Genomic DNA, 27,500 nt, shown 5'->3' with positions numbered 1-27,500 from the left:
ACACGTATTTGCGCGCTACAAAACACACACACACACACACACACACACTATAAAACAAAAGCATTTACACACACACACACACATGTCTCTCTATCTTTCTCTCTCCATCCTGTTTCACTCTTTCATTCTTTATTTGAAGGGAAAAACAGGTTGTGTGGATGTAAATCGTTTCTACTTTTTTGTTTTCGGAGACTATGTCATTTTACCAGCTTTATGAGGACTCAAACAATCCAGTGTATTTTTTTTTTAACAAGTTTTACGAGGACTCAAACCCTCTGGTGCACTTTTGCAACAGGTTTACAAGGATTCGGACCAGCCAGTATATATTCTTTTAACAGGTTTATGAGGACTCAAAAATCTTGTGTACTTTTCTTGAACAGGTTTATGAGGACTGAAACTATCCAGTGTCTTTTTAAGAAGTTTAAAAGAACTCAAACCCTCCAGTGTCTTTTGAACCGGTTTATAAAGACTCAAACCCTCCTGTCTCTGGTCCAGTTTGTCAGAGGCAGGCTGTGCTGGTACTGGATCTTCTGATAAACATGAACTAGATCATCAGTGTGACTCCTCGGTTTAAATAGACAACAGAAGCTCCAGCAGGCAGCAGGACTGTGAAGATCTGTGAGTCCTAAAGACCAGAGAGCGCTCGTCTGTCTGACCATATGTTCAGTTCGTCCCAAACACTCGTGGTTTTCTACAAAACAGAGCTCGGTGTACGGCTTCCACGTCACTCCTCACAGCTCCGTCAGAAGCAGAGATATAATGAAAACACAGGTCAAAGGCTTAGAAAATAGAAAGTAGAAATACCCCAGTGTGAAAATACTTCATTCATATAAAGGTACCACATTCAAAATGATCCTCAACGAAATATTCCCAAAGTGTCAGAAGTAAAAGTAGTCATTAGGCAGAATATATAACATTTTATATTGTTTTAGTTTAATATTCTTAATGATGCATTGTAGAGTCGTTTTATTGCCGTAGCCGGTCGTGATGTGGGTCATTTTAAATACTTAATATACTGTTGGGTAGTTGAACCTGTGAAAAGACGTCATATTTTATAAGCACATCAAATGTGTTTAATGGAAAATCTTAATCTGCAAAGTAATTACTGCAGTAAATGAAGAATGATACAGTAAATGTGCTGGAGGAAGTAAAAAAAAACAAAACTGCAGTATTTATTAAAATGTGATCTGATCTTCATCTAAGTCTCAAGTTCAGACAAACACAATGTGCTTCAGCTAATAACACACAAATAATTATAATCTTTTGTCTCTTAAGTCAACAAACCCATTAAACACTCAAAGCGCTCTCCATCCCTTATTCTTGATTTCTACACATCATGTTGTGTGTGTGTGTGTGTGTGTGTGTGTGTGTGTGTGTGTGCATGTATCGTACTTATTTAGACCACAACTTCCCTCCACACACACACACACACACACACACACACACACACACACACACACACACAGTTACTGTATCCTTCCTCCCTTCATCTACTGAGCCCCATGTAGAAATTAAATACAATTACATGCACACACACACACACACACACACACACACACACACACACACACACACACACACACACACACACACTCGCAGGTTGGACCCCAGGGCTCAGTTTGGGAGGAAACTCCCTTTCTAATTTTCCTCATAAAGACTCTAATGAAGACTAATGACGGAGCAAGGTGTGTGTGTGTGTGTGTGTGTGTGTGTGTGTGTGTGTGTGTGTGTGTGTGTGTGTGTGTGTGTGTGTGTGTGTGTGTGTGTTTTAACAGCCTGGCTGCTCTGTCTGGGAATGTCTCTGTTCTCTTCTCTCCGTCCTCCTTCCATCCCTCCATCATTACTTTCAGCCCTTTTTCCATATTTTGGCTTCATCCTTTCATGTTTATTTTTCTCCGTTCTGCAACTTTCTGTTTCTTGTCTTGTGTTCTCTCTCTCTATCTGTTTGTTCCTCTTTTCTAATCATCTTTTAATTCTAATCATCTTTTATTTTATGCTTCTTCTTTCATTCCCTGTTTTACACCCCTCTTTCTTCTAGTTTCTTTTTTAATATTTCTTTCATTCTTTCTCTTTACCTCCTTCCTCATTAGCACTGATCTAACACGATTTATCGTATTAATAAACATAATGTAAACGATGAGAAAACACTTTACTTAAAGCATTGTAGCTGTTTTGTTCAGACAGTTTCCTCACCTTTACCTGCAGTTACATGTGTCATTAAAGAGTTAAAAACATCAAAACAACAGACAAATCAAAACTCTATCAGTTAGCATCAGTCCGAAGAGCCGCCGACAAACGTGGAGCAGGCACCATGTACCTGTCATACATACATACTATAGGTCTCTGCCGTATCTCAGGCTTTATTCAGACATGACAAGGGTCGTCAGGATAAGTGCCGCATATATTTGGTCGTTTTAGTCATTTAGATAAATAATTCTACTTCCTGTTTTATATAATTCAACACTACACAAGCGGCGAACGGTGGGAACATACCTCGGCTGGTTTATTATTAAATAGATTTCATTCGCTGTGTGAATAAGAAATGATGATTGAGCGATAAATTTAACCTTGCCCTTGTCGAGCTGCGTGTGGCACCGAGAGATTTTCTTACATTTACAGGCGAGTTGTTTAAGTTGAGGATGTGATGAGTTTGTTTTTTTTTCTTTGGCATAAATGGAAGAAGAAGTAGTGAGTGGATAGATTTGACCAGTAATAGTGTTTCCAGGTGGATTTGCCCTTTAAAAATCAATGATAAACGGCTTTCATGACGGGTCACTGTTTGTCCCAGACGTGTTTCTCGCTTTCTATCTTTTCATTACCCATCATCCTCTGCCCCTTCTCTTTATCTTCCTTCTTTAAAACGCACATCATTTCATCATGTTACACCTCTGTCCCACTCCCCTCCTTCTCTGTCCATCATCTCCCCCTCCTCTCCTCTCACTGTCCCCCTTCCCCTCTTTCTCTCCATCTTCCCGTTTCCTTCATTTTCTCCCACGTCCACTCTCGGATCCTTCAATCTCTTTTCCCCCACGCCGTCACCTTTTCATCCTTCCTCGTTGCCTCCTTCGCTTTCCATCCATCCCTCTTCATCTCTGGCTATTTTTCCTCTCCGTCCATCGCTCTGTGTTTTCTGCCTCCATTAGGGGGAAATGGAAAAAGTGACATCAGCTATTTGGTAAACGGAGAGAGATGGAGAGAGAGAGAAAGAGACAGACGGGATGAAACGGGATAGAAAAATGGAAAGCAAATATCAGAAGAGTGACATCAGGAATGATTGTGAAAGAGAGAAAAGGAAAACAGAGGAGTAGAGAAAAGAGAGTGACAGAGGTGAGAGGGAATTAAAGACGTAAGCGGGGGGGACGAGAGAGGCAGAGATCCATTAGAGAGAGAGAGAGAGAGAGAGAGAGTGAGGGAAAGGGAAAGGCTTCACCTCATTAACCTCGTAATGCAGAGTAAATATACAGTCTAAATGGAACATAGACAACGTGTGTGTGTTTACTCTCAGGCTGCTGTGAGTGTGTGTGTGTGTGTGTGTGTGTGTGTGTGTGTGTGTGTGTGTGTGTGTGTCTCCATGAAATACATTACCAGAATACCAGAATACCAAACTGCCTATCTGTATTTGTTTTATGTGGTTATGTGTGTGTATGTAAATACCTTCTGAAATACCATTTTAAATATCTCATAATCCCAGAAAGATATTTCTCCAGTGTGGAATTAACCTGAATATTTACACATGACAAACCTTCATTTATGCAACTCGTGTATTAAAAAAATAATTTGAAAGTATTTCTACATTTTTCTTATTTTCCTAATGTCTAATGAAAAGGCCATAACCACCCCTGCCTCGTTTATCAAAGCGTATTCATTGACTGCTGCTACTGAAGATGTAAATCCTTCAAAAATACTTCAACAAACAGCTGGTCACTTTGGTTCTTTATCAAACGACACTCAAACAGGAGTAAGTTTATGTTTTATGGTAATTAAAACCGAGTGCAAGTGGCTCTTTGACGTGTTTGTAGCCACGTTGGTGCATCACTTTGTGTCCAGGCTGAAATATCCACACGGCTATTGAATGCATCGCCATTCGTGTTCCCCAGAGGATCATAACCGCCGACTGTGGTGATCCCCGAGACTTCTCGTCTACCGACATTGACAGTTTTGCTTTTTTGATGAAATATCTTGACCACTGGATGGATTACAGTTTGCATTTTAATGACTTTGGCTTTTCCTTCAGTGGGGGAGTTTTCATTTAGTCCAGCATCTACTTCGCACAGAATTTTAACCATGAATCTTGCTGATTTTGTTAATCCCTTGACTTTTCCTCCGGCGCCATCATTAAGTTTAAAATTTTTTGAGTGAAATTTCTAAAATGCAGTTCACACATCTATGTTGCCTCAGGATGAAATGTAATAATTTTCCAATGATTTTTCTTTTAGCGCCATTATTATGTCAAAATTTGAAAATGTCCAGTATTTTACCTCCGAAATGAGTGACGTCACCATCGGCCTTAGTCGCACGTTTATTAGCTCACTTTAGCATGCTAATTATACCTGCTCGGCATCATGTTAGAGAGGTGTGCAATTAGTTGACTAAACATTGCTAGCTGGCACCAGAAATACAAGTCAGTGAAGTAAATTGTCAGAATGAACTGAAATATAACCATCTGATCGCAGTGATGTATTTTAGCCACATTCACCACAGGTATGTGGATGTACCTGCAAGGTATGAAGGCTGCTGGTGCTAGCACTGCTAATGCTAGCCATACTCGGGGAAACTAATATGACATTGTTTACCCGTGGACGCTGTGGTCCTGCTTCCCCTGAAAAGGCAATTATGACAGTTTTTCTAAGTGTTTTCTTACTTTAAAATAAGCCGACTAATCTAAGTCTAAATTTCTCTGTTTAATTCACCTGAATCTTTTAGTTCCCATAACTTGAGTTTAGTTCCCTTGGTTTCATAGTTCCCACATTCTTGTTTTAGATCAGTTAATGCGCATTAGTGCTGTTTGTGATACTCGGATTTTTTGATTCTACCACCAGATGGCGACAAAGTACAAAATGTTCAAATCCAGGACATAATGTAGACGTCAACAGTTTGCAAGTGTTTTTGAATTAACAGTTTTCACCGGGATTGTCTAATGTTTCTGCAACATAATAATTTGACAGTCGCACAAAGCCTTTAGTGTGTGTGTGTGTGTGTGTTGTGTGTGTGTGTGTGTGTGTGTGTGTGTGTGTAAACGTGAGTGTAAAACACCACCGGACACCAGTCATTATAATACTGTATATTTGCAGTCAGCTCAAACCCAGAGAACAGTGACAGACTTGAGAGATCATCAGGAGAAAAAAATAAAACAAAAACAAGAAAACGCCAAATGCTGTTTCTATCTACACGGAATATCCCTTTAACCCCAAACCCCACCCACCCACCCTGGCCCCACCCCTCCCTCATTCCTCCCGTACACATTTCAAATAGTAATCAACAAATAAACAAAACACGCAGTGGAATAAACAAAACTGCAACACAACAGTCTGCACTCTTTAGTAGGTCAGAAAAATTGGGGGAAATAAAAAGTGTCTGGTGTTTGACGTAGCTGAGGAGCGCTTGTTTTCTTCACCTGCGGTACATTTCAACTTCGTCCACTTGGAGGGTGACGAACGGGGATACGTTCTTGAATCCAGGCAAAGAGAAAATAAAATATAACTATGGAAAAAGTCATGAAAAATGTTGAACTCAGTCCAGACAAATGAAGCGCTCCTTGTCTTTAATCTGACAAACACCAGAAACTTGACTACTACTTCCTGGTCACGGGGGAACAGGGGTCAAAAGGTGAAAAGTTCCAATGTTGAGGAAGAGAATTCAACGTACCTTTAGGATATAATATTGTGTCTAAAAATCACTCCATTGTAATAAAAAAGGGTTTGTTTTTTTTTTGTTGTTTTTTAACTTTTGCATCATTTGAGAAACTGATTTCACAAGTTAAGGGTGATAGAAAATACTTCATACATTGAAAAGCTGCATCCAACATTTTCAGAGTAATGCCTCCTTAGAGAGAGAGAGAGAGAGAGAGAGAGAGAGAGAGAGAAAGTAAAGGAAAACAGATGTAGAAGAAGAAAGGAGAAGGAGAGGAATCAGGCAAAAAAAGTGAGAAGATAAAAGAGGAAGAGGAGCCGATTTATACAGAATAGACAGAAAAGAGGGCGAGGAACAAAGTAGAAAAGAGATTAGAAGAGAGGGAAATGATAACGAGAGTTGGAAGTAAGGAGTGTACGGAGGATAAAATAAACCAAATGACAACATAAGAAAAGTTTTCCCATGCATTCTTTTCAGTCCCTGTACGGAAAACAAAAATGAATGAAACATGAGAGACAGAAATAGCTTCCCAAGTTGTTTTCCTCTGTTTTTTTTCCTTCCAAATATTTTTACACTTCTTTTTTCTTTTGTAAACCCCCTTCTTTCCTCCTTCGTCCCGAGCGCCTCCGAGTAACCGATTACCGTCCAATCAGAGGGGGTCGACCGGCCAGCCAATGACGTGGGCTGAAGTTGCGTTAAATCCAGGGCAAAACTTTTCTTTTCTTTAAAGAAACAGAAATAGGAACGTTGAGTCCTTCCTTGAAACCGTTCCTGTCTCGTCAGCACCAATCAGAAACAGACTTGTTTGGTCCCGCCAATCACATCACGTCACGGGACTGTTTAAAGAGTCTCAGCTGTCCGATCAAATCGATCTCTGGTGTTCGTTTTCCCCACACAATGTCCGAACCAAGTTGATTTGCGGCGATTCTGAGAGCGCGTTGATCAGTCCGGTCCGTTTGCCTCGTGGTGACTTTTTCCCTTTACCGTCGCTCGGTAACGATTTTTACTTTTCAGTTTTTGAAACGAACGCGGGATGAGAGAGAAGTCCCCGTGCGGGGAGAGAAAAAGAGGAATGAATGGAGTGAAGTTTGTCTAAAAAGAAGAAGAAGAAGAAAGAGAAGAAAAAGGTAGAGAGACGGCCCCAAAATAAGTCCAAATGAGGGGCGTGTCTCTTAGTAGTCTCATTGTTTCTTAGCAACGTCGAAAAAGGTCGCATTGTAGCAAAGATAGAATCCCGCCTGGGGAGATCGTCGCCGTGGTGACCCAGGCCGCCGTGGAGATCCAGGCTGCTGTGGAAGCCGTGGTTGCTGTGGAAACGGGCTGGTGGAGTTCTTCTGTGCAGGGGGCTGGGGTGGGAAGGGGGCGGGATTTCTGGAGGCGGAGTCCCGTGCTCTAAAACATCATGGGGGTCTTCAGAAACGGCCGGGATTCTGGGTAAAAAATAAAAATACAAAAAGGAATTGGGTTAATAAACGATAAAGTTTATCCTTTTTTCATTTCATCCTCTGAGTGATTAAAACTCACTAAGGCTGCAACTTATAATGATTTTAATTATTGATTAATGTGTCTTTTTTCTCAATTAATTGATTCACTGGTCTATAAAATGTTGCCGTATATTTAAAGTCCTTTTTTTATATTTTATTATTATATTTTATCTTTACCTTTGTAATCTTCTTCCTATTCTTTCTTTACTAGTCGAGCGACTGTAACCTGACCTAATTTCCCCTTTGGGATCAATAAATCAATGCTTCTGATTCTCGTTCTGAGTTTTTGCTCCTAGATTTTCTGCCGATCGACTATTTGTTTCAGCTCCAGTGTAAGTCACTAAACAAACTGTAGGAACTCTTAATTTGACGGCGTTTGGACGGACTTCCTGCGTTTGTGCTCAGTTTTCTGGTGAACTGATGTTTCACAGATGAAGTTCTGTTGAATCAGTGATATCGGTGTGAAACGCTGGTACAGGGACAAATCACGCGGCTCATTATTTTAAATTGGCCGCAGCTTTGCGGTGCTGTTTCTGACAACGCCTCACCTCCGCACCATCACCTCATCCCCCAGTGGAAGCCTTCAGCTCTCGTTGCTACCAAGCTGCTCGCTCGGCCGCCGCAGCTTTAAATCTACGAGCAAAATGTAGAGTTTTTACTTTAGAGTCTAACGAGCTCGCGTTCGTGCAGGAGCTTGATGCTCGATGCGATAATTAAAGCAGGATGTAGTTTTTTTTTTAACTCAAAGTGTTGCGTCTTGTTCTCCCTTTACGCTGCATCCGCTTATGATAGAAATCTCATATCTCCAATTTTGCCAGGGTCGGCTCTCTCTCCCTCCCTCCCTCTCTCTCTCTCTCTCTCTCTCTCTCTCTCTCTCTCATTTCACCTCCGTCGTTCTCCTTCCGCTCCCCGTGGTGCTGTAGCTGCACCCACCCACACAGGAGCACGTGCGCACGAACACAGCGAACACACACATGCACACCTTCCTCTCCCTGCGGTGTCATTGTTTTCTGCGAACGCTGCAAAGTGTTTACATTTCTGCATAACAGCAACCATAAACCTGCCCTCCCTCCTCTTCCTCCTCTCCCTCTCTCCCTCTCTCCCTCTACTACTCTTTTATTTTACTCATCCTCCCCTCGCTCTCTGTCGTCGCCTCGCCCTCTCGTTTTGTCCTCTACTCATCAGTCTTTGTTTTTGGAGATATGAAACAGGTTCGAGGTTTCTCTGTTGGAATAAAAAAAAAAACTTTCTTAAATTTTCTCTTTCATGTGGCGCTCGCCCCTCGTTTCCTCCTTCATATTCCCTGCCTTCCCTCCTTTTTCATCCCTCTCATCTCCTGCCCTTCCCTATTTTTATCACTCCACGATCCACTCAAACCCCCTCCTCTCCTCCTCTTTCATCCCTCTATTCTACATGCATCCACTCCTCCTCCTCCTCCTCCTCCTCACCTCCCCCCTGCTCCCTCCTGTCCTCTATCTGTTACTCTCATATTATTTTTATCCCGACCCATTCTTCTCTCTGTCCTCTCCTGTCCTTTCTTTCCCTCCTTTAGGCAGCAGGTTCGTCCTGCTGCCTCCAGCTCTGTCCTTAAAACTCAGACCTGCAACTTTGTCTGTTTAAATATCGTCACTTCGTGTCGTTGTGCAGTTGGACCTTCACGTTTCTGTGGCTTCGTTCATTTATCAGTTAATCACATGCTGCACTACACGTCTGTCTAAAGCTGCAAGTAGAAATCATTTCCATTATCTATAAATCTGCTGAGTTATTTGTTTGATTAGTCACGTGGTTTATAAAACAACATGTCTACGCAACAATATAAGACAAAGAAAAACAGCGAATACTCACATTTATGAAGCTGTAACTAGATCATTTTTGTCATTTTTGCTTTTAAAAAAATCACTGAAACGATTAAAAGATTATCAAACTAATTTCCTCTTGATTGAGTGATTGATTAATCAATTAACTGTTGCAGAGATACAAAAATACAGTGTTCAAACGAGCCGCCGCGCAGGACACAACATGTTTTCTGACATGTCTTTTCGTAGTTTGCCTTTTTTTCCCCCTCAATTAATTGATAATTAATTATATTCTTAGTAAATAAAATGTCAGAAAGTCCAAGGTGACGACTTCAAATGTCCAAAAGCCCCAAAGATAATAAGTTTACGCTCGTGTAAAATAAAACAAAGCAACAGATCCTGATATTTGAGAAGCTGTAATCAGAGTGTGAACTCATGTTCAATAATCTGAGCAGCTGAATTTTAGAAAAACATAAAAAAAAGATCAAATGTTTCCACTGAAAGATGATAAATGACGATATGAATTTTCCAAACATTTCATATTTAATTTTCTGCAGAGTGTTTCCAGCTGTGACCAACTCTTCTTTTCCTTCATGTTAACATTTCAGATCCAGTGTTTATGTGGAGGAAGTTTTATCACGTCGTCCGTGTGAACGCAGAGAACTCGATCACAGCTGCTCTTTTGTTTTTTATTTTTGAAATTTGCTTTTTATCTGTATTTATTTTTATTTAATAATGTTTTCATCTCCTTTTCCTTCCTGTTTCCCTTCGCCCATCACCTCTATCTGTCACTGCGAGCAACACACCCCAGCTTCTCTCTCTCTCTCTCTCTCTGTGTGTGTGTGTGTGTGTGTGTGTGTGTGTGTGTGTGTGTGTGTGTGTGTGTGTGTGTGTGTGCTGTCCTGGTTAAAAATGATGCTGACCTGCCTTGTTAAAAGTCTATCAGCTGGGTGGAGGAAATGTCACCAGGTCTCGGAACAAGGTCACATTTTTCAACTCCATCCCCGGGAACTCCTCCTCCTCCTCCTCCTCCTCCTCCTCCTCCTCCCTCATCCCTCCTTCTCATGTCCTCTTTTCCCTCCTCTCCCTCTCCTCTATCTCAACCATCTTCTCCCTTTTTCTTCTCATATTTTCTTTCCCTCGCTCCCATTTCTTCTTCTTGTGTTTTTCCTTTTCTCCTCCTTCTTCACTTCTGTTCATCCTTTTTAACCTTCCCTTTCTTTCTCCTCCCTCCTTTTTCCTATCTTTGACTCCTCTCTCCTGTTTCATCACTTCCTCTCACTCCATTCTCCTCTTTTCCCTTTTTCTCTTCCTCTCTTTGTCTTTCTGTTTTCCTTCTCTCCTCCTTTCTGTTCTCCCCTTTCACCTTCTTTAGCTCTCATCACTCCTCTCTCTCCTCCTCTAATTCCTTTCATCCTCACTTCTTCTCTCCTCTTCCTCATTTGTTCACTTTCATTTCTTACCCCTCCCTCTCCGCCACCTGTTTTTAGCTCTCCTCACCTGTTTCTTCTCCTCTTTTCAGTTTTCTCTCCACACATCCTCATCCCTACTTTTACCTCTCTTCATCCCCCTCTCTCCACTCTTTTCTTCTTGTCGTCCTCTCTCCATTCTCCTCCTCATCCTTTCCTTTTCTTCCTCCTCTTCATATCATCACTTTTCTCTCCTCCTCTTCATCTCCCACCTCCCCTCTTTCTTCAGTTTCTACCTCCACTCCTGTTCATCCCTTCTTTTCCAGCACCTCTCCATCTTTCCTCTCCTCCACCTACTTACGTTTCCTTTCTCTTTTCTCCTCCTCTTCCCTCCTCCTCTTCCCTCCTTTCTTAACCTCCAATCGTCTTCTCTCCTCTTTGCTCCTTTCTTTCCTCCCTCCTCATCTCTTCCTCTTCATATTTTCCTCCTCCTCAGCTCTTCCATCCTTTCTCATCATTTCATCAGCTTCGTCAAACCATCTTCCTCTTCCTCTCTTTCCTGCTCTCCCTTCTTCCTCAATTTCTTCAGTTTTTTATTAAATCTTTTTACGACCAATTAGTCCGTTTGGCTTTGAACAAGAGAAACCAATCTTTACTTTTTCCTCTTTAACCCTCTCTCTCTCTCTCTCTCTCCCTTACTTCTCGTTTTTTCTCCCTCCCTTCTTTCTCTCTCTTTCTGATTGTAATGCGATGTCTTTCTTTGTATTCAGCAGTTTTTGCCTCACTCGTTAATTAAGAGTGTGGAAGGTGAGAGAGGCAGGGGAGAGGTGTGTGTGTGTGTGTGTGTGTGTGTGTGTGTGTGTGTGTGTGTGTGAGCAAGTAAACCACCGTAGGTGCAAAATGCTTTTATAGCAGGAGGGATGAGTGTGTGTGTGTGTCAGTGTGAGTGTGTGTGAGAGCAAGGCAGCAAAGGGGTCCTACTGGGCCAATCAACATTAATGAAATCAGGTGGGTCTGTGCGTGTGTGTGTGTGTGTGTGTGTGTGTGTGTGTGTGTGTTTGTGGGAGTGCTTGGCTTGCAGAAGAGAGGGGATCTAAAAGGGGTCTAAAGAGGAGAGAGAGCTAATTAGAGTTCCCTGTCTCACTATAGTGTGGATCAAACACACACACACGCACACACACACACACACTAAAACACACACTACAGGTACAGGGAACATGCACACAGTCACACACACACACACATGCGCAGAGAGTGTGTGTGTGTGTGTGCGCCTGTAGATATTCATTTATACACACGCAGAGTTTCAAGTGAAGGTTTTCAATGTCAGGGAGGACTGAGCACAGCTGGTGGAGAGAGGACGACACATGCATACTAACACACACCGGTCCGTACTGTACTTGTGAGGACCCTCATTGGCATAATGCATTCCCCTCTAACCCGGCCTCTCTCACCTAAACCTAACGTCAACTTCTTAAAAACCTTCAAACAGCTCGTCGGGATGAAAGAAGGGAGATGTTCCCGCTTTGCTTAAATCCTGTTACTTTCAGGACGTCCTCCATTCACAGAGGAAAAAAACTACTTTCCGAAAAGTTGCTACTTATTAAAATAAAAATGTCCTTATTTGGCAAAAACTTCTACAATTTCTCCCAAAAAATCAAGGTTTTTAAGACGAGGAGGAAGAAGCAGCTGAACCTCAGAGAATCTCCTTACGTTCCAAACAACTCACCATTTTCCAAACTATACATGTACGACGCATCGTACAGCCCTGAGATATACTCCATACTGCCATGTAGTAAATGTATATAAAGTACTGCATATACATGAAGTACACATGAATGACCAAGCTCTCGAACTCTCCACTGACGCACAAGGACACACAACCTTATAAAACAATACGGCCATGTTGACACACAACCGTCCAAACTTACACACACTGACATTAGCCCAATGAAATATTTCCACACACACACACACACACACACACACACACACACACACACACACACACACACACAAATACATGTGTGTGTGTTACAAGGTGCACATCAAAGGGAGGCCACAGTGTCTCTGTGTCTGCTTAATGTCTCCACTAATCCAGCCTGGGCCCCAACACACACAGATGTCTACCACGTGTGTGTGTGTGTGTGTGTGTGTGTGTGTGTGTGTGTGTGTGTCTTGTAACATGCTTGTGTACAGTATCATATCTGTTAATATGCGCCGTGTGTGTGTTTTTATCAGCATGACTCTGCATGCATGAGTGTGTATCTGACTGTGTGTGTTTTATGTTGTTTTTTTTATGGTGTGTGTGTGTGTGTGTGGTGTGTGTGTGTGTGTGTGTGTGTGTGTGTGGGTGTGTGCGCGCGCTCAGGCACCTTGTACAGCGCCGTTGTCTTGCTGGTTTCCATTAAGTTCAGGTTTATCCTCGGCTACAGCAGCGTCTGGTATGAAGCACAAAGACAAGACAGAGTCTCAGTGGGTCGGCCAATAAAAAGCAGAAAGCACCTTGTAACTGTGAGCAGGTCCAAAACAAACCAAACCACAAGCAACAACATTTGTCCAGAGACTCACATTTTTTCCTTTATGTTATTCTCTTTTTCCTCCTGATGTTAATTGTCAAAACATTTTAACTGCTCAGGAAAAAATAGTTTCGATATTAGAAACAACATTCAGACTGATCCTCGTTTCGTTTCTGTGGCTTTGGAAAACCTACTTCTTTTATTATTATCTGACAAAATCATGATGGGGGGGGGGGGGGTTCACCATCATCCCTAAAACAACCCAGGAAACCTATAGGTGCGACTGACAGTAAAACTCATTACCAACATCTGTAACAGCAGAAATCCACATCTGTTCAACTTGAACATCGTTTCTGTGACGTTACATCTCAACATTAAGCGAAGCTACAAAGCTACGTGTGTCTCATCCCTGTAGCTTTAAGACGTTTGTATTGTTTTTATCGTCGATTAATCTGATGATTATTTTCTTAATTTGTCAGAAAACTGTGGAAAATTTGTCCAAATATATTCAATGAATCATTATGATCAGATAAAGAAAATCGTTCACGTTCACCAGCTCAACGCGAGAAGTTTGTGTGACGACCGCACACTGACAAAATCACACTCCTAGACTTCCGGCTGAAATGAGGCGTTCATGTTTGCTCGGTTTTCAGACACTTTCATATTATTTTAGACAAATCCAAGTTCCCCAGCGGTTGTTGTTACACACTAATTATTTACGCACTAATTTACGAGTCAGAAACTCCAAATTACGATAACTTCAGCATCATTTAAATGCAGCATTTTGTTCCAGAAGATATTTTGGTCACTGCTGCAAGAAATTATACATGAAATGAATATAAGCCGACCACTGCCGCTGTTTAAATGAAAGCTGTACATTACTACTTCTTAAGTTTATGCATTTACACAGCTGCTCACACACAACACGTGATGCTCGAGATAATCATGAAACAAACACAAATGTAAACCAATAAAAAACACAAAAAAAGCATCAAGAATATTTAAACTGACAGTACGAAAGAAAAGGAAGAGGAAGAAATGTAGAAAGAAACAAGTAATTAAAAAGCAAGACAAGGAAAAGATGGTAAGAAAACATGAGGAGCTGCAGAAACAAGGCAGAAAGGAAAAGGACAGAACATCCCGTCGTACCGTTCTTGGCGTTGTTGGAGTTGTTGTTGGCGGCGTGCAGCGGCTCAGGGGAGGGGGAGGACGAGGACGAGTGTTTCAGAGCGTCCTCCACTCTCTCCCGCCTCTTGGACTCGAACTCCAGCGCCTCCTGCAGCTTCCTCTTCGCCTTCTTCTCCTTCTTCAGACGCTTCTGGATGGAGGCTGGAGCAACGAGAGGAGGAGGTGTTGAGCACAGTTCGTTTGCAATATTAGCAGCAGCTGAAGTGCGATTAACTTTTGTTATTGTTGCATTAATCTCTCACAGCTCCTGGTTAAAGACTGTGTGTTGTTAGTTTATCTTTCCCTGCCTTCGACCACAGTTTTGTTTCCTAACCCTGACTCAGGACTCGGGTCTCTGCTATCAAAACCCCGCCCGCCTACGACTTCCATGCAAGTTCAATCAGTTACGTTTCTTTCTCGCTGCATGTGGTAAAACAGATTCCTCGTATATGATCGTCATGGAGACGGAGTCGGGTGTTCAGACCTCTGCTCTGCAGTTCGGAGGTCAGCTGTCGCTCCAGACTCTCCCTCATCTCTCTTTCTCTGTAGAGCTCCATCTTCAGCTCCCTCTTCTCCGCCTGGATCTGTTTGTCCTGCGCCCGGGCGTTCTCCACCGCCACCTTCAGCAGACCCTGAGGGCGGGAAAAATCACTTTCACAACCACACCACGTCTGAACATTTGGACAATAGGCTTGATGTTAAAAACAGGATCCCACCTGTATGTTGGTGAGCAGGGTCTCCACTGACGACAAACCATCGGCGAATAGGAACGGAGCGGGGAAGCCGGGGGGCAGGGCTTGTCCCAGCGAAGACTCCTCTGTAACGATGAAGAAAACATCACAAGATTATATTTTCCTGAATGTTGGATTAAGTAGTTTTTGTCATTTTAATGTGAAATTTGACAATATTTTGTTATTGCTACAAACCAAATTATTCAGTTTCAAGAATGATGTTATATAATAATGTTAAAACCTATTACTTTATCTTTTTATATTATATTTTCTTTTGTTATAAAATAAAAAAAATACTGTATAATCTTATTTAAACTGAACATTTATTGTTTCAGCGTGAAATAGTTGGTTAAAGAAAGTTAATCAATTGGTTTCAAATGGAGAATACGTCTTCTTCATGGTTTAATTATTATTATTTACTGTTTTTAAGTGTTTCCTTGTGTGAGATATTTTTCATTCATTCATTCATCATTCATACAATGATTCATAATTAAAATTATTTAGAAGGAAGGACTTTTAAACTAAACTGACCACGAGCTCCTGAACGTGTTTTTAAAAGATTTAGCTGCAGGTATTGAAGTGTATCAAAGGTTAGCTTAGCTTAGCATTAAGACTGTTTATTAAAAAAACAAAATCTGACTAATCAACATGTTAAATATTATTTGTTTAATCTGGACAAAACTTAAAGTGTAAAATTGACAAGTTATGGTTTAATGTGTTTCTTGGTCCGGAGCAGTGACTTTCCCTTGAATCCAGTCTTTATGCTAAGCTAAGCTAACGTTCTTCTGGGCTGTAGCTTCACATGTTGCTTGAAGATTTGAGCGTGTTTTTCTATATTTTCTTGTCTAATTAAAGCGCGTTTCACTCCTTTAAGAGTCTGTTCAGTTTGAAAAATACTCCAGTGCTTTAAAAACAAAACAAAAAAAAGTTTCCATCAGCGATACGTCGTCACGCGCTTCGAGTGAAGTTTATGAAATGTTGATGTTTACTAAGGTATAAAAGGCAACGAAGCAGCATCAGAGAAATCAATTATACCCAACACACACACACACACACACCACACACACACACACACACACACACACACACACACACGTACAGAGGTCGTTAGTATTCAGACAATCATGTGGGGTACTAATTGGCAAGGATTAAAGACATCCTTGATTTGTGTGTGTGCGTGTGTGTGTGTGTGTGTGTGTGTGTGTGTGTGTGTGCATTGCGAGTGCGTCACAGTGTCTGCTCAGCCCTTAATGCCTAACACACTGACAACTGGGTTAACTCTGCTGTGAAATTAACGCTGATTAAGATGCACTCTGACTCACACACACACACACACACACACACACACACACACACACCGTCTCTATCCCCTATCTGCCACTCCATCCATACATCCCTCCACTCTACATTTCCTATTTCTGTCTTATATCTCTCATCACTCTTTCTCTTCTATCTTCATCTTTTCACTCGTCTTTTTTCATTTTCATATCCCTAACTCTTTCACACTTCCCTCTTTTTTATTCTGCATCTTTTCTTCTTTCTCTTTCCCTAAATAATTTTGCAAATTTTCCTAAAATTTTCTTTCCCTCATTTCTTAAATCAAGTCAATTTGCCTCAACAGGCTAATTGATCATTTTTTCTTTCCTCTGATTCATCATTTGTTCTTTATTTTCCACTCCTCCTCCTCCTGTCTTCCCTCTCTCCTTCTCCTTATCTGGACCTGTTCTCAAACCTTTCAATACATTTTGGTGATGAAATGACTAAACCAAAAACATTTACAGAATGAAGGAGAGAGGAGAAAAGAGGGATGAAAGGTGAGCACAGTAAAGGACAAAAGGTAGAGGACGACACGGTGGAAAGAGAGAATATAAGGAAAAAATAGTATTAAAAGAAATATGGAGGAGGAGAGGAATATAAAGTAGAGGGAGGAAGGAGAGAGGGAGCGTTTAAAAGGATTATAAAAAGAAAGAGAAAAGCGTTTGGATGAGGAGAGGAGGAGGGGTGAGACTTGAGGATTACAGAAAGGGGCGGGGGGGGGAGGAGAGGGGAGGAAGGGTGAACACTGCTTTCTGGTGTTGGATCGATGTTTCAGTGTAGCTGCTCAATCAGGGGCTTTTATTTTGAAAAAGGCAGCAGCGAGGGGAAATGCACCTGCACCTGGATTTCTGAATGAAATGTCACGTCAGTCGCCGGAAACTGAACCTGAACATTTGATTCACTTTTTTTTGTCATCACACACAAACTCCAAAACAATATCGGTGATGTCATCAGTGATGTCATCAGTGATGTCAGCGCTGACAGGATGTGAATACAACATGCACCGCAGCCTGAATCCTGTCTGCTCATTTAAAAATAAAAGAAAGAAAAGAAAACAAAGGGGGGAAAATGGCCAAAAATATGACACAGTGAGGTCATGTTTTAATCACAAACAGTTTAATTAAAGTTGAATTTCTTATGTAACTCTTAGTAATTGCTGCAATATAGCGTCCAGATGGAGCGAGGCCACAGAGAACACTGTGCTGTCTGTTGTTTTCCCCGGAGAAGGGCAGTCAACACTTTATGTGTCGAAAATGTTTTTTTATTTAAAACTTCTCTGGTAATCAACGTACGTTTAATATACACAATAATATTTAATGAGATGTTGGTATCTTAAAATTTTGATTGGACAAATATCCCTTTGTTTACTAACACAAAGTAGAAATACACACTTTACAGACCTCATGGGGCCCAACCAGTTTTTAACACCTAAGTGTTTTACATCTCCTCTCTCAGGCTTCTCTCTGCAGCTCTAGTAACAACAGGTCGCTGAGCCAATCAGAAGAGAGGAGGCTCTGAGCCTCTCTTCTGATTGGCTGACTGTTTTCTGAGTGATCCAATAAACATAGAGCAGATTTCAGGTAAAAACACTCAGAGAAACCAAATCCTGCAAGGTTTGGATGGTGGGTCCAGGTGGGCGGGGCTTGGTGACTGCTTTGTTGTGACATCACAAAGTTCCAGAAGTCCTGACGGCTGGTTTTAAGGCTCAGTTTCTGAATACAGGCTGTGTGCATTTCTCTGTGGACTGAGGCTTTGATACTTTCACAGTATTAATATAGAAGATAGAGCTGATCTATAATCACACTACACATGGACACAGACCTTTACTCTGGAGGAGCTTTAATCAACATAACTTTACATATATAAACTTACTATATATGCACTTTTCATAATAATAATTTGGAATAATCAGCTTGTTCCACGTCCATGTCACAGAAAACTGGACTGATGTTTACGTCTGATTATTACTCAGCACTAAAGCAGCCACAGATTTCACTCGTACTGTACATAAAGGTGAATTTTCTCTCTTCCTGTTCACAGCATCTTGTTATTTTCCCCCCCGTGTGTTAGCGACACAGGTCAGGACGAGGCAACCGCATCCCAGCCGAAACAAAACGCTGCTGTCAGTGAGCTTTCTGACTCACACAATGATTCTTGAAGATGCATGCTCCAACTGATTTTTTTTTTTTCCGTTATCGATTTTAAAGGAAGCTGCCCCTCTGCCGCTCCTGCTGATGTCTGCAGTGGCGCTTCAGGAGTATGAATGGAGTGGAAATGAGGTGGAGAGGTGGAGAGGTGGAGAGGTGGAGGGAAGGATGGCGAGAGCGAAGAACCAGATGAAAACAATGTGTTATAAGAATGGAAAATACAGAGAGGGGAAAAGAGAGCGTGATGGAGGGAAGAGAGGCCCCGCATGCTTTTAGTGTGTGACCTCTTGACCCCTTTTAGCCATGCCTCCTTCACTTAGCCTCCCTCGCTCACCCCCCCTCCCTCCCTCCATCTATCTCTCTCCCTCCTTTATCCCTCTGATTGATGGCTCGGAGACAGGTGATCAATATGAGCAGCAGAACATCCTGACGCTTCTGTTTCTCTGTTTGTGTGTGTGTGTGTGTGTGACCGCATAGTTGTCTGCTGCATGTGTGTGTTTTCAGTCACAGTGTCTTTGTGTGTGTGTGTGTGTGTGTGTGTGTGTGTGTGTGAATACAGTAGATGAGGAAAGCCTTCCTAAGTGAGGACAATTTGTCAGTTGTCAGAAGAAAATGGGTAAGGGTTTAGATTAAGGTGGGTAATGGAATATCCTCACTTATATAAATGTGTGTGTGTGTGTGTGTGTGTGTGTGTGTGTGTGTGTGTGGTCCAACCTTTGTCCTTTGTTATTTTCTTGTTGGGTGCAGCAGGGTTGGTCAGCGCAACATCTGCATCAGCTGACACCAATCCTGGTGATAGAAACAGCACAGTGAGTGTGTGTGTTTACATTAACGTGTTTGTGTGTGTGTGTGTGTGTGTGTGTGTGTGTGTGCACGTGCATGTGCTGATGCATGTGTATCTGTGTGAAACGTGTCATATGATTTAGTGTAGAGTGTTTGGTCATATGTGTGTTCCTACATATATACAGTACATATATGCTGGGGAAGCGGTCTCACACTCTTTAGACTCCACTGTATATTTACCTGAATGTTATCAGCAGAAAGACAACAGGCACCGGACGTCAAGGTAACGCTGATGTTGGCCTTTCATTTTTAATTTGGTTGGACATTAAAATCGAACCCAAAGTTGGCTCACTGACATCATGACGTTTTGCTGACGTTGGGTTTTGCTCACGACTTATGTCAATATTTTACACATCAATGTCGCTGGCATGAGACGTTTGGAAGACGTTGGATTTTAGTTACTTAACTTAAAACCAGAACATGTTTAGTTTATCATCATATAAAACTAAGGAAACCTGAACATTATTAGTCATTAAATATCGACCATTTCTGCTTGAAAATTCACATAAACTTTAATTTAGTTACTGATTAATTTTTTTCTGTCAATTGATTTATTGTACCTAATCTACAATTTATTTTTGTTGTCACCATATGTTAATCTGTGTGTGTGTGTGTGTGTGTGTGTGTGTGTGTGTGTGTGTACCCAGTCTTTCAGGCGAGCTGGAGGCAGAGCTGCTGGGCTGCGACTGCAGAGGAGTGTTGGTCTCATCCACAGACGGAGAGAGAGAGGGACTGTCACACACTCTCTCCTGGAGAAAGAGAGAGAGGGAAAGAATGAATGAGTGAGATGTAATTAAGTGTAGAGGTTCAACAGGGATTCCTTAAGTGAATCATTAGGAGGCCTGTGTTAACCGCGGTTACCGCTAGTTACCATTGATTACAGAAAGGAAACCGCCGTGTCAGAGGTGTAGCAACAAATTTGAAAATAATACACACAAAAGATGTAATTATATGAGTGATGGAAATACTGTGGAAGCTGTTTAAGAACAATAAAGCACATTATTGTGGTCAGTTATATATTATGTGTTAGTCTCTACATATGTTCTGTGTCCATTAATTAATTATGATTGTGATTTTCTTTCCTTCTTCACTTTTTTTAGTCTTGTTTTTATAACCAAAGAGGAAAATAAATAAATCTAATCAATTTGACTTTTTTATAATCTCATTTTCAAAGTGTAATTTATCTACCAACACTCTGAACATAATACTTTGAGTCTTTATTTGTCAGGGAAGGATGTGGGAAATGACTTTGGATGCAAAAAAAATGTCCCTTGTTTCAATCAGCTGTTATAAAATATTATGAGGTTAACACAAAATGTCTGATCTGAGTAATTGGTGTAAATGGCAATATGCTCCTTTTCTTTTTCCTTAACATAAAGAATTCAACCTGCTCTTATCATGAGATTTCATCTGTTACATCTGAGTCAGTGATCTTAGTTACAACTTTAAATATCGCAATATAACAATAGATTTAGGAGAGGGGAGGCTAAGGCAGTTTTGATGATGTTTCTTTAACTAATAAACTAGAAAACCCAATTAAAAATATTTGTGATAAGTAAGTAGTGAGTAATTATTGGTAACTAATATCCACACATAAAAAAAAATCACTTATTACGTTTGTTTTTTTCCTCAAAAAACTTTAAACCTGGAAAACTATGGTAAAACTCACAGAGGAGTTCCTCAGGGAACCCGTCTGGGTCCTCTATAGTTTCCATTTAAAACTGTATTAAAAGTTACCTTGATGACAGGTGCGCGGTGTACATGAGTGTGTATCTGCTGGGCTGCAGCGGCCATGTTCGCGATAGTGCTGAGGTGGTTCATCTGGGACATCGCCATGGCGACAGACGCAGGAGGCAACCCCATGGGCAGCAGAGGGTGGGGCATCATCATGAAGGGCAGGTCCAACCCTGAGAAAAAAAAAAAACAAAAAGCAACAGTGAATTTTAATTTTAATGACACAGAAATTAACCATTAATGTCACATTCATGTACAGATTATTTAAAAGTACAGTTTATATTCTATAGGAGAGACACAATATTTAAAATGGACTATTTTAAATCCACCATGATGTTGGCAAACTACATCTTGGTGCAATTTCCCTTCATCATATGCTGAAATAAAAACTGCATATGTACAGAAAATGTTCTTAAACAACTGGAAATGAAAATCTAATTGTTTTTGTTATCTTCAGAGAACATCAGGATGTTGGTCCATTGATGTCAGTGTTTTAAAAGTCCTGTGACAGTAGCCAAGTTTCTGCCAAAAATGCAGCGGAAATTTTAACTGAATTTTCAGAAAAATCTACAAAAGAAAATTTTAATTAATGTGCTTTTCCATCCCATACTGTTATGTGAATAATAGTTATAATAAATCTCCAGTGAAGTTGCATTAAACCACTGCAGAAGAAGAAGAGGGTACAAGGACTGTAAGCGCCAGTCAAACCTCAAAAGCAATTTAATTGTGGCATTGATGTTTGTTTGTTTGTTTGTTTCATGTATTAATATTTAACGATATTTACTCCACAGAGGGAATTATAGTTATTAACTAATACATTAATAAACACTTTAAAGATGAATTTATTGGTGCCTCTTGGTCATTTTAGATTCTTAATCACAGACCTTTTAACTTCTGTTTGTACCTGTTTTAATTGATGTCATTACATTATTTATTTAATTGTATTTATATGTTTGTATTAATTTGATAAGTTATTTTTATCTACTTAACATCATTGTAAATAAGAGCTTTTACCCTCATTGATCTTCTAATTTAAATAAAGACATATAATTACATCTGCTCAGTCTGATATTAACTACTCCATGATTATACTGATTATGCATGATAAATATGGAAATGTGTTACATAAACAGACTGTGCACTGTTGAAGCAATAACACTTGTTTTGTATTGATCATTTCTGCAGTGGAAAAATAACAAGTGTATGAAAGCTGCTTCACTCTGACGCTGCACTTTTGAAGGTTTTGTTCTTTTATTGCGGTAAATTTGTTTGTTATTCTCTTTGTTTTTGCCTGATAAATTTATTTTGTTATAATTAAAATGGTGACACTTCATTGACGTCCATATTTTAGCATTATCAAGAGGTTTGTTGACGTCCAGACTGTCACTACGGCTTAATATATTCAAACTGTTGTATTGTTTTGGCTGCTTTCCATTTTGACTTTGTTCAAGCCGTTGACTTCATCCTGCAGGTAGAATCAAGTCAAAACCTCTTATCCTACTTTTCTCGCTGTGTTTTTCTCATTTCCGCATTTAGTTACTTGATAAACTGTGAAATCAAGCTGTTAAAAAAGAAAAAGGAAAAAGAGAAACGAGAGCTTGACAGAGAGGGAACGGGATCGTGTCTGTGAACTTGTGCTGAACTTAACCTTGAGGAGAGAGAGGGGGAGAGGTGTCATCTCAGTGTCAAATGTTTCACTAATAAAAGTTGACAAAGCAGAGGAGGAGGAGGAGGAGGAGGAGGAGGAGGAGGGGGAGATAGAAAGAGAGCGGAGAAAATATGGAGGTCAGGGAGTTAAAGGGTGATGAGGCGAGAGGGAAAAGAGGTCAAAGACTCCTTTTTGTCTTTTCTTTACATCTTTTTTCTGTTATTTCCCTCATTGTGTTTGTCTTTCCTGTCTTTTATCATCACGTTCTGTAGCTTTCTTGTTCCTTTTCTTCTTTTTATTACTCCTACTGTCTTTGTTTTTTATTCTCTCTTTTCTTCATCTCTTTTCATTCCTCCCTTTTTCTTCTTCTTTCTTCTTCTTCTCTTCTTTCTTGTAATTTCAGTGCCACTTAATTTTCTTGTTTCCCTTTTCTGTTCATCATTCTTTCCTCTTTCCACATTTTTCTTTCATCCATCTCTCACTTTTCCCTCCGTTTTCCTCCTCCTCTCTTTTGCACATGCACGGGACTAACGGCACATTTCACTGCGCTTGCGAGGACGTTCCATTCACTTAAATCACCCTTTAACCCCCAACCTCCTAAAAAGCATAACCTTGACCTCTGACCTCTGACCCCGCAGCCCCCTGACCCTAAAATTGCCCCTCATTTTCAAAGGCGAGCTCTCACAAGATGTACATACTGAAGAGATGCCTCAGATGTCGAAAACACACACACACACACACACACACACACACACACACACACGGCAGCGTCTGCTTTCATTCCAATGAAACAATAACACTGATTGCTGTTGTCGTGACGACTGAAGTGATAGAATAATCAATGTGAGTGTTTGTCGCCTCCCGCTGCCCAGTGTGTGTGTGTGTGTGTGTGTGTGTAAATACATTACTTCTGCAATAAGAAAAAGAGCGAGTATGGGTGTGTTTCTGTTTGTCTGCGTGTGTCTCTATATGTGGGAGTGACTGAGTGTGTGTGTGTGTGTGTGTGTGTGTGTGTGTGTGTGTGTGTGGTGTTGATGAATTGAGTCATTTAGTAGAGTGTGTGCTGATTAATCCAGACAGAGTGTTAATACAGGAGATGGGAACAGATTAAATGGTGTACATTAACAAATATTGCCACCCCTTTAAACACACACACACACACACTGACTGTGTGTGTGTGTGTGTGTGTGTGTGTGTGGTGTGTGTGTGTGTGTGTGTGTGTGTGTGTGTGTGTGTGCTCACTGTTAGCCAGTAGCTGTTGCTGCTGTTGGAGTTGCTGTTGATTGACCGCTCCCATGGCCGGCCCCCTCCCGCCACCTCCACCTGCTGCTGCCGCTGCTCCTCCTCCTCCTCCAGCTCCTCCTGCCCCTCCCACCGGTACTCCTCCGCCTCCTCCCGGTCCTCCACCGTGGGCTCCGGCAGGGGGGCTGGTGAGACGCTCCTTATCCCAGGAGCACTCACTCCCTCCTGGGCAGAGACGCAGACACACAGACGGATGTTGAGACGTCAAACAGGATCAGAAAAGATCATCGTCGTAAAAACACATGACGACAAGTGAACAGAACTAACGGACGAGATGTTAATTAGTTTAATTAACGAGGATGGATCAGACTCAGGTCATTAACAAAGCAACACGAGACAGACATTTACTCCACTCCATTTCTATGAAGGACTCTTACTTTGAAGCAGAACTTTTAGTCAGGGGAATTAATTGTATTTTATTTTGAAAATGTGACAGACCACACACTGTGTTCCTCACAGGAGAAAAGATGAAGACGAGGCCGAAGATTTCTTCACCTGTGTGTGTTTGAAGCTTTAAAAATAAACAAAGATTCATTTGGTTGGAAATGTTTCCTGTGAACCGGCTTCATCACTGACTGAAGGAATATGAAAACATCAATGGCTCCTTTTGCTGATTCACTGGTTTTTACAGTCAATTTCTACAGTCGTTTTATTCTCCAGGTTCTACAGTCAGTCAGTCAGTCAGTCAGTCAGTCAATCAGTCAGTCAGTCAGTCAGTAGGTTGTTTCAGAGTCATCAGGTTCAGTAAATGTGGAGCAATACAACAATATGTCAATATAAAAATGTACTTTTGAATACTTCAGTATTTTTTTAAATCAACTGCTTCAGTAACTTTAACTCAAGTAAAAACATGTGATACATCTATGATCTGACTTTGTCCTTATCAATGCAAATGCTGAGGTGCAACTGTTCTCACTTATTGTACTTGATGACAGCGACAAGTTTCAGCTGCAGGACAAAAGCTCCGCCAGAAATTTTTTCTAATGTTCAGCTTTTGGTGACACTGCTTAAATTTAATTACGCGTTTACGACTGAGGTCGCAGTTGAAGATCGTGTCGCCCCGGACGACATTATATCGAGTGTTTCTGATGTCTGTTTAAAACACGAGCTGGTCAGAATATTAGAAACAACTCTGAGTGTCACACAGTCCGGACCTCAATGAGAAAACACATCAGTTAATTTGCACTTCTGAGACGGCGTCAGAAAACTGAACATTATAGACAAAGTAAAAGGTGTGCCTAATAAAGTGGACACAAACGGAGCTTAATTAAATAAGATATATTTAATTATGCAGGTATAACTTCAGTATTTGTTATTTATTAATAAATGTATTATAGTGTGTGAGTTAATATAACTTTATTACATCATCATCATCGTTATGGTCATTACTGTTGAACATGTCTGTTACCTTCAGGTTTTTGTGAAACGATCACTTTCTCTCCTCACTCCTTCATTCCTCTACTCTCTCTCTCTCGCTCTCTCTCTCTCTCTTCTGTCGTTCCCAGTGTAACGCTGCCTCTCTCGCCCTCCACCTCTCTCTCTCTGCTCCCCTGTTCCCTCTCTCATCCATCTTCATCTCCCTCCATTAGTTTGAATTAGCAACCGTCTCTCTCTATTATTGCCTACTGAATTCCCTGTGCTGTGTGTGTGTGTGTGTGTGTGTGTGTGTGTGTGTGTGTGTGTGTGTGTGTGTGTGCAGAGTGTGTGTGTGTGTGTGTGTGTGTGTGTGGATGACAGCTGGGCCTCATCCCCTCTGCCATTTACACCGGGGAAGAAAAGAAGTATAAACAGATGGGCAGATGTTCTCTCTCTCTCTCTCTCTCTTTCTCACACACACACACACACACACACACACACACACACACACACACACACACACACACACACACACACACACACACACACTTCTCATTTTTTCCTTGGCCTTGTCCTCTCCTTCCCTGCCTCCCTCCTCTTGTTCACTTTTTTGGCTTCTTCATATTTTCTTCCATCTCTCTCTGTCTCTCTCTCTCTCTCTGTCTCTCTCTCTGTCTCTCTCTCTGTCTCTCTTTCTCTCTGTCTCTCTCTCTCTCTGTCTCTCTCTCTCTCTTAGCGCTGAAACTAACAATGATTCTCATTATTGATTCATCATTAAGTGACAAAATAAAATTCCCTGAAACTCAGAGTGACGTCAAACCAAAAACTGCAAAAACAAAGATTTTCTGTCACAAGACGAAGAAAAAGCAGCAAAAACTTTCGTTTGAAAAAAGCTGCAGATGTTGGAAAAAAAAAAATCACTGAAATCGATCAATCGATGATCAGAAGAGTCACATGAATCAGTTTCTGGTCTTGGTTTCGGTCTCTGCTGGACTCGCTCTTCACACCGTGTGAAGACTCGGAGTCTCTGCAGCAGCTGTGGATTCGGACGTGTGGCTGTAACTGCACAGGTCGCACACGTCCTGTTTCATACTCAAACATTACGTGAGGCGAAAAACAAAACCGCAGGAACGTCCGATTCTTCCTGTTCGTACAGGTTAAAGCGTTTCCTTCAGCCACAGCCAGAGTTCTGACTGTGATCGAACGTGTTATTTCACGTCCATGTTTTTCCCATTTTGATGCAAATTTAAAGGACGAGTTCAATCCTCAGATCATCTGTTCAGTCGCTTCTAATTAGATTCTGCACATTAATAAACATTTAAAATCTCCTTATATCTGCTCACAGCTGCATCATAATGTGTTATAATCAGTTACATGTTTATAAATGATTAATAAAAGGATTTAAAGTGTTAAAACTGAAGAATGAATCTTTCTTTCTTTCTTTCTTTCACGATCAAGTTTTTCATTTTTTTTGTTTTTGCTGAAAGAAAAAATAAAAAATAAAAATGTTTGACTCAGTTCTTCTTCTCTTTGGTAAAAGTTTATTCATGTTTCTAAGCAGCTTGAACATGAAGCTCCAGTTTTACTGTAAATGAAGAGACCTGGAAACTTAACGAGGTTTGGCTCGTTGAATTTTCTCTCCTCGTTAAATGATGATGAAATCTGTTGTTGATGAAAAATAAATCACCTGTGAATTAATGTAAAAAAGAAAAACCCTCCACAGTCTTTCATCTGTCTCTTCTCTCCGTCTTTTCTTCCTCCCTGACAAAAACAATGATATAGTTTCCAGTCTGTTCCTCTCTTCCTCCTCTAATTCATCCCTCGCTCCTCGTCTCGTGTCTTTTTCTCATTTATATAATAATAAATAAAAAATCCAGATGTGACCGTCACCGTGAGCACGACAAACCCGAGCGATCGACTTTCACCTGTCAAACACCAAAATATCTTTTTTCCTCCCTTTTCCTCTCGTCCTAAATATCCCTTTATTTTCTCTTTGGTTCGGACGCTCGTTCCTCGGCTCTATTGTCCGCCGCAGGTTCCCAGGCCGGCGTCAGTGTCTGTTACAAAGAAAATAAGGTCGGACAAAGAAAAGACGGCTCTCCACCAACTCACACAACAAAAATCACTGAATGAAATAAAAGAGGGGGGGGGGGAGAAGGAGAAGAAGAACAGGAGGAAATAAAAAAAAAAGAGAGAA

General features: G+C 41.0%; 1 protein-coding gene across 2 annotated transcripts in view; it reads right to left on the bottom strand.

Annotated features, from left to right (window-relative positions):
- Positions 1–5,982: 5,982 nt before the first annotated feature.
- Positions 5,983–27,500, bottom strand: part of LOC130164176 (dachshund homolog 2-like) — an 81,360-nt gene continuing 59,842 nt past the window's right edge. The window contains exons 4-12 of one of the 2 annotated variants that reach the window (XM_056368709.1): positions 23,888–24,112; positions 21,001–21,170; positions 19,907–20,012; positions 19,135–19,209; positions 14,942–15,042; positions 14,710–14,857; positions 14,208–14,387; positions 12,915–12,980; positions 5,983–7,280 (exon numbers count right to left, since the gene is read on the bottom strand). In XM_056368709.1, the coding sequence (XP_056224684.1) occupies positions 7,243–7,280; positions 12,915–12,980; positions 14,208–14,387; positions 14,710–14,857; positions 14,942–15,042; positions 19,135–19,209; positions 19,907–20,012; positions 21,001–21,170; positions 23,888–24,112 (1,109 nt within the window). In that variant the 3' untranslated portion in view covers positions 5,983–7,242. The remainder of the gene's footprint in view (positions 7,281–12,914; positions 12,981–14,207; positions 14,388–14,709; positions 14,858–14,941; positions 15,043–19,134; positions 19,210–19,906; positions 20,013–21,000; positions 21,171–23,887; positions 24,113–27,500) is intronic. The other variant, XM_056368710.1, reaches the window with a different exon arrangement.

The sequence above is a fragment of the Seriola aureovittata genome, chromosome 23, assembly GCF_021018895.1.
Source record: "Seriola aureovittata isolate HTS-2021-v1 ecotype China chromosome 23, ASM2101889v1, whole genome shotgun sequence".
NCBI lineage: Eukaryota > Metazoa > Chordata > Actinopteri > Carangiformes > Carangidae > Seriola > Seriola aureovittata.
This window is presented reverse-complemented; position numbering and strand designations above follow the sequence as displayed.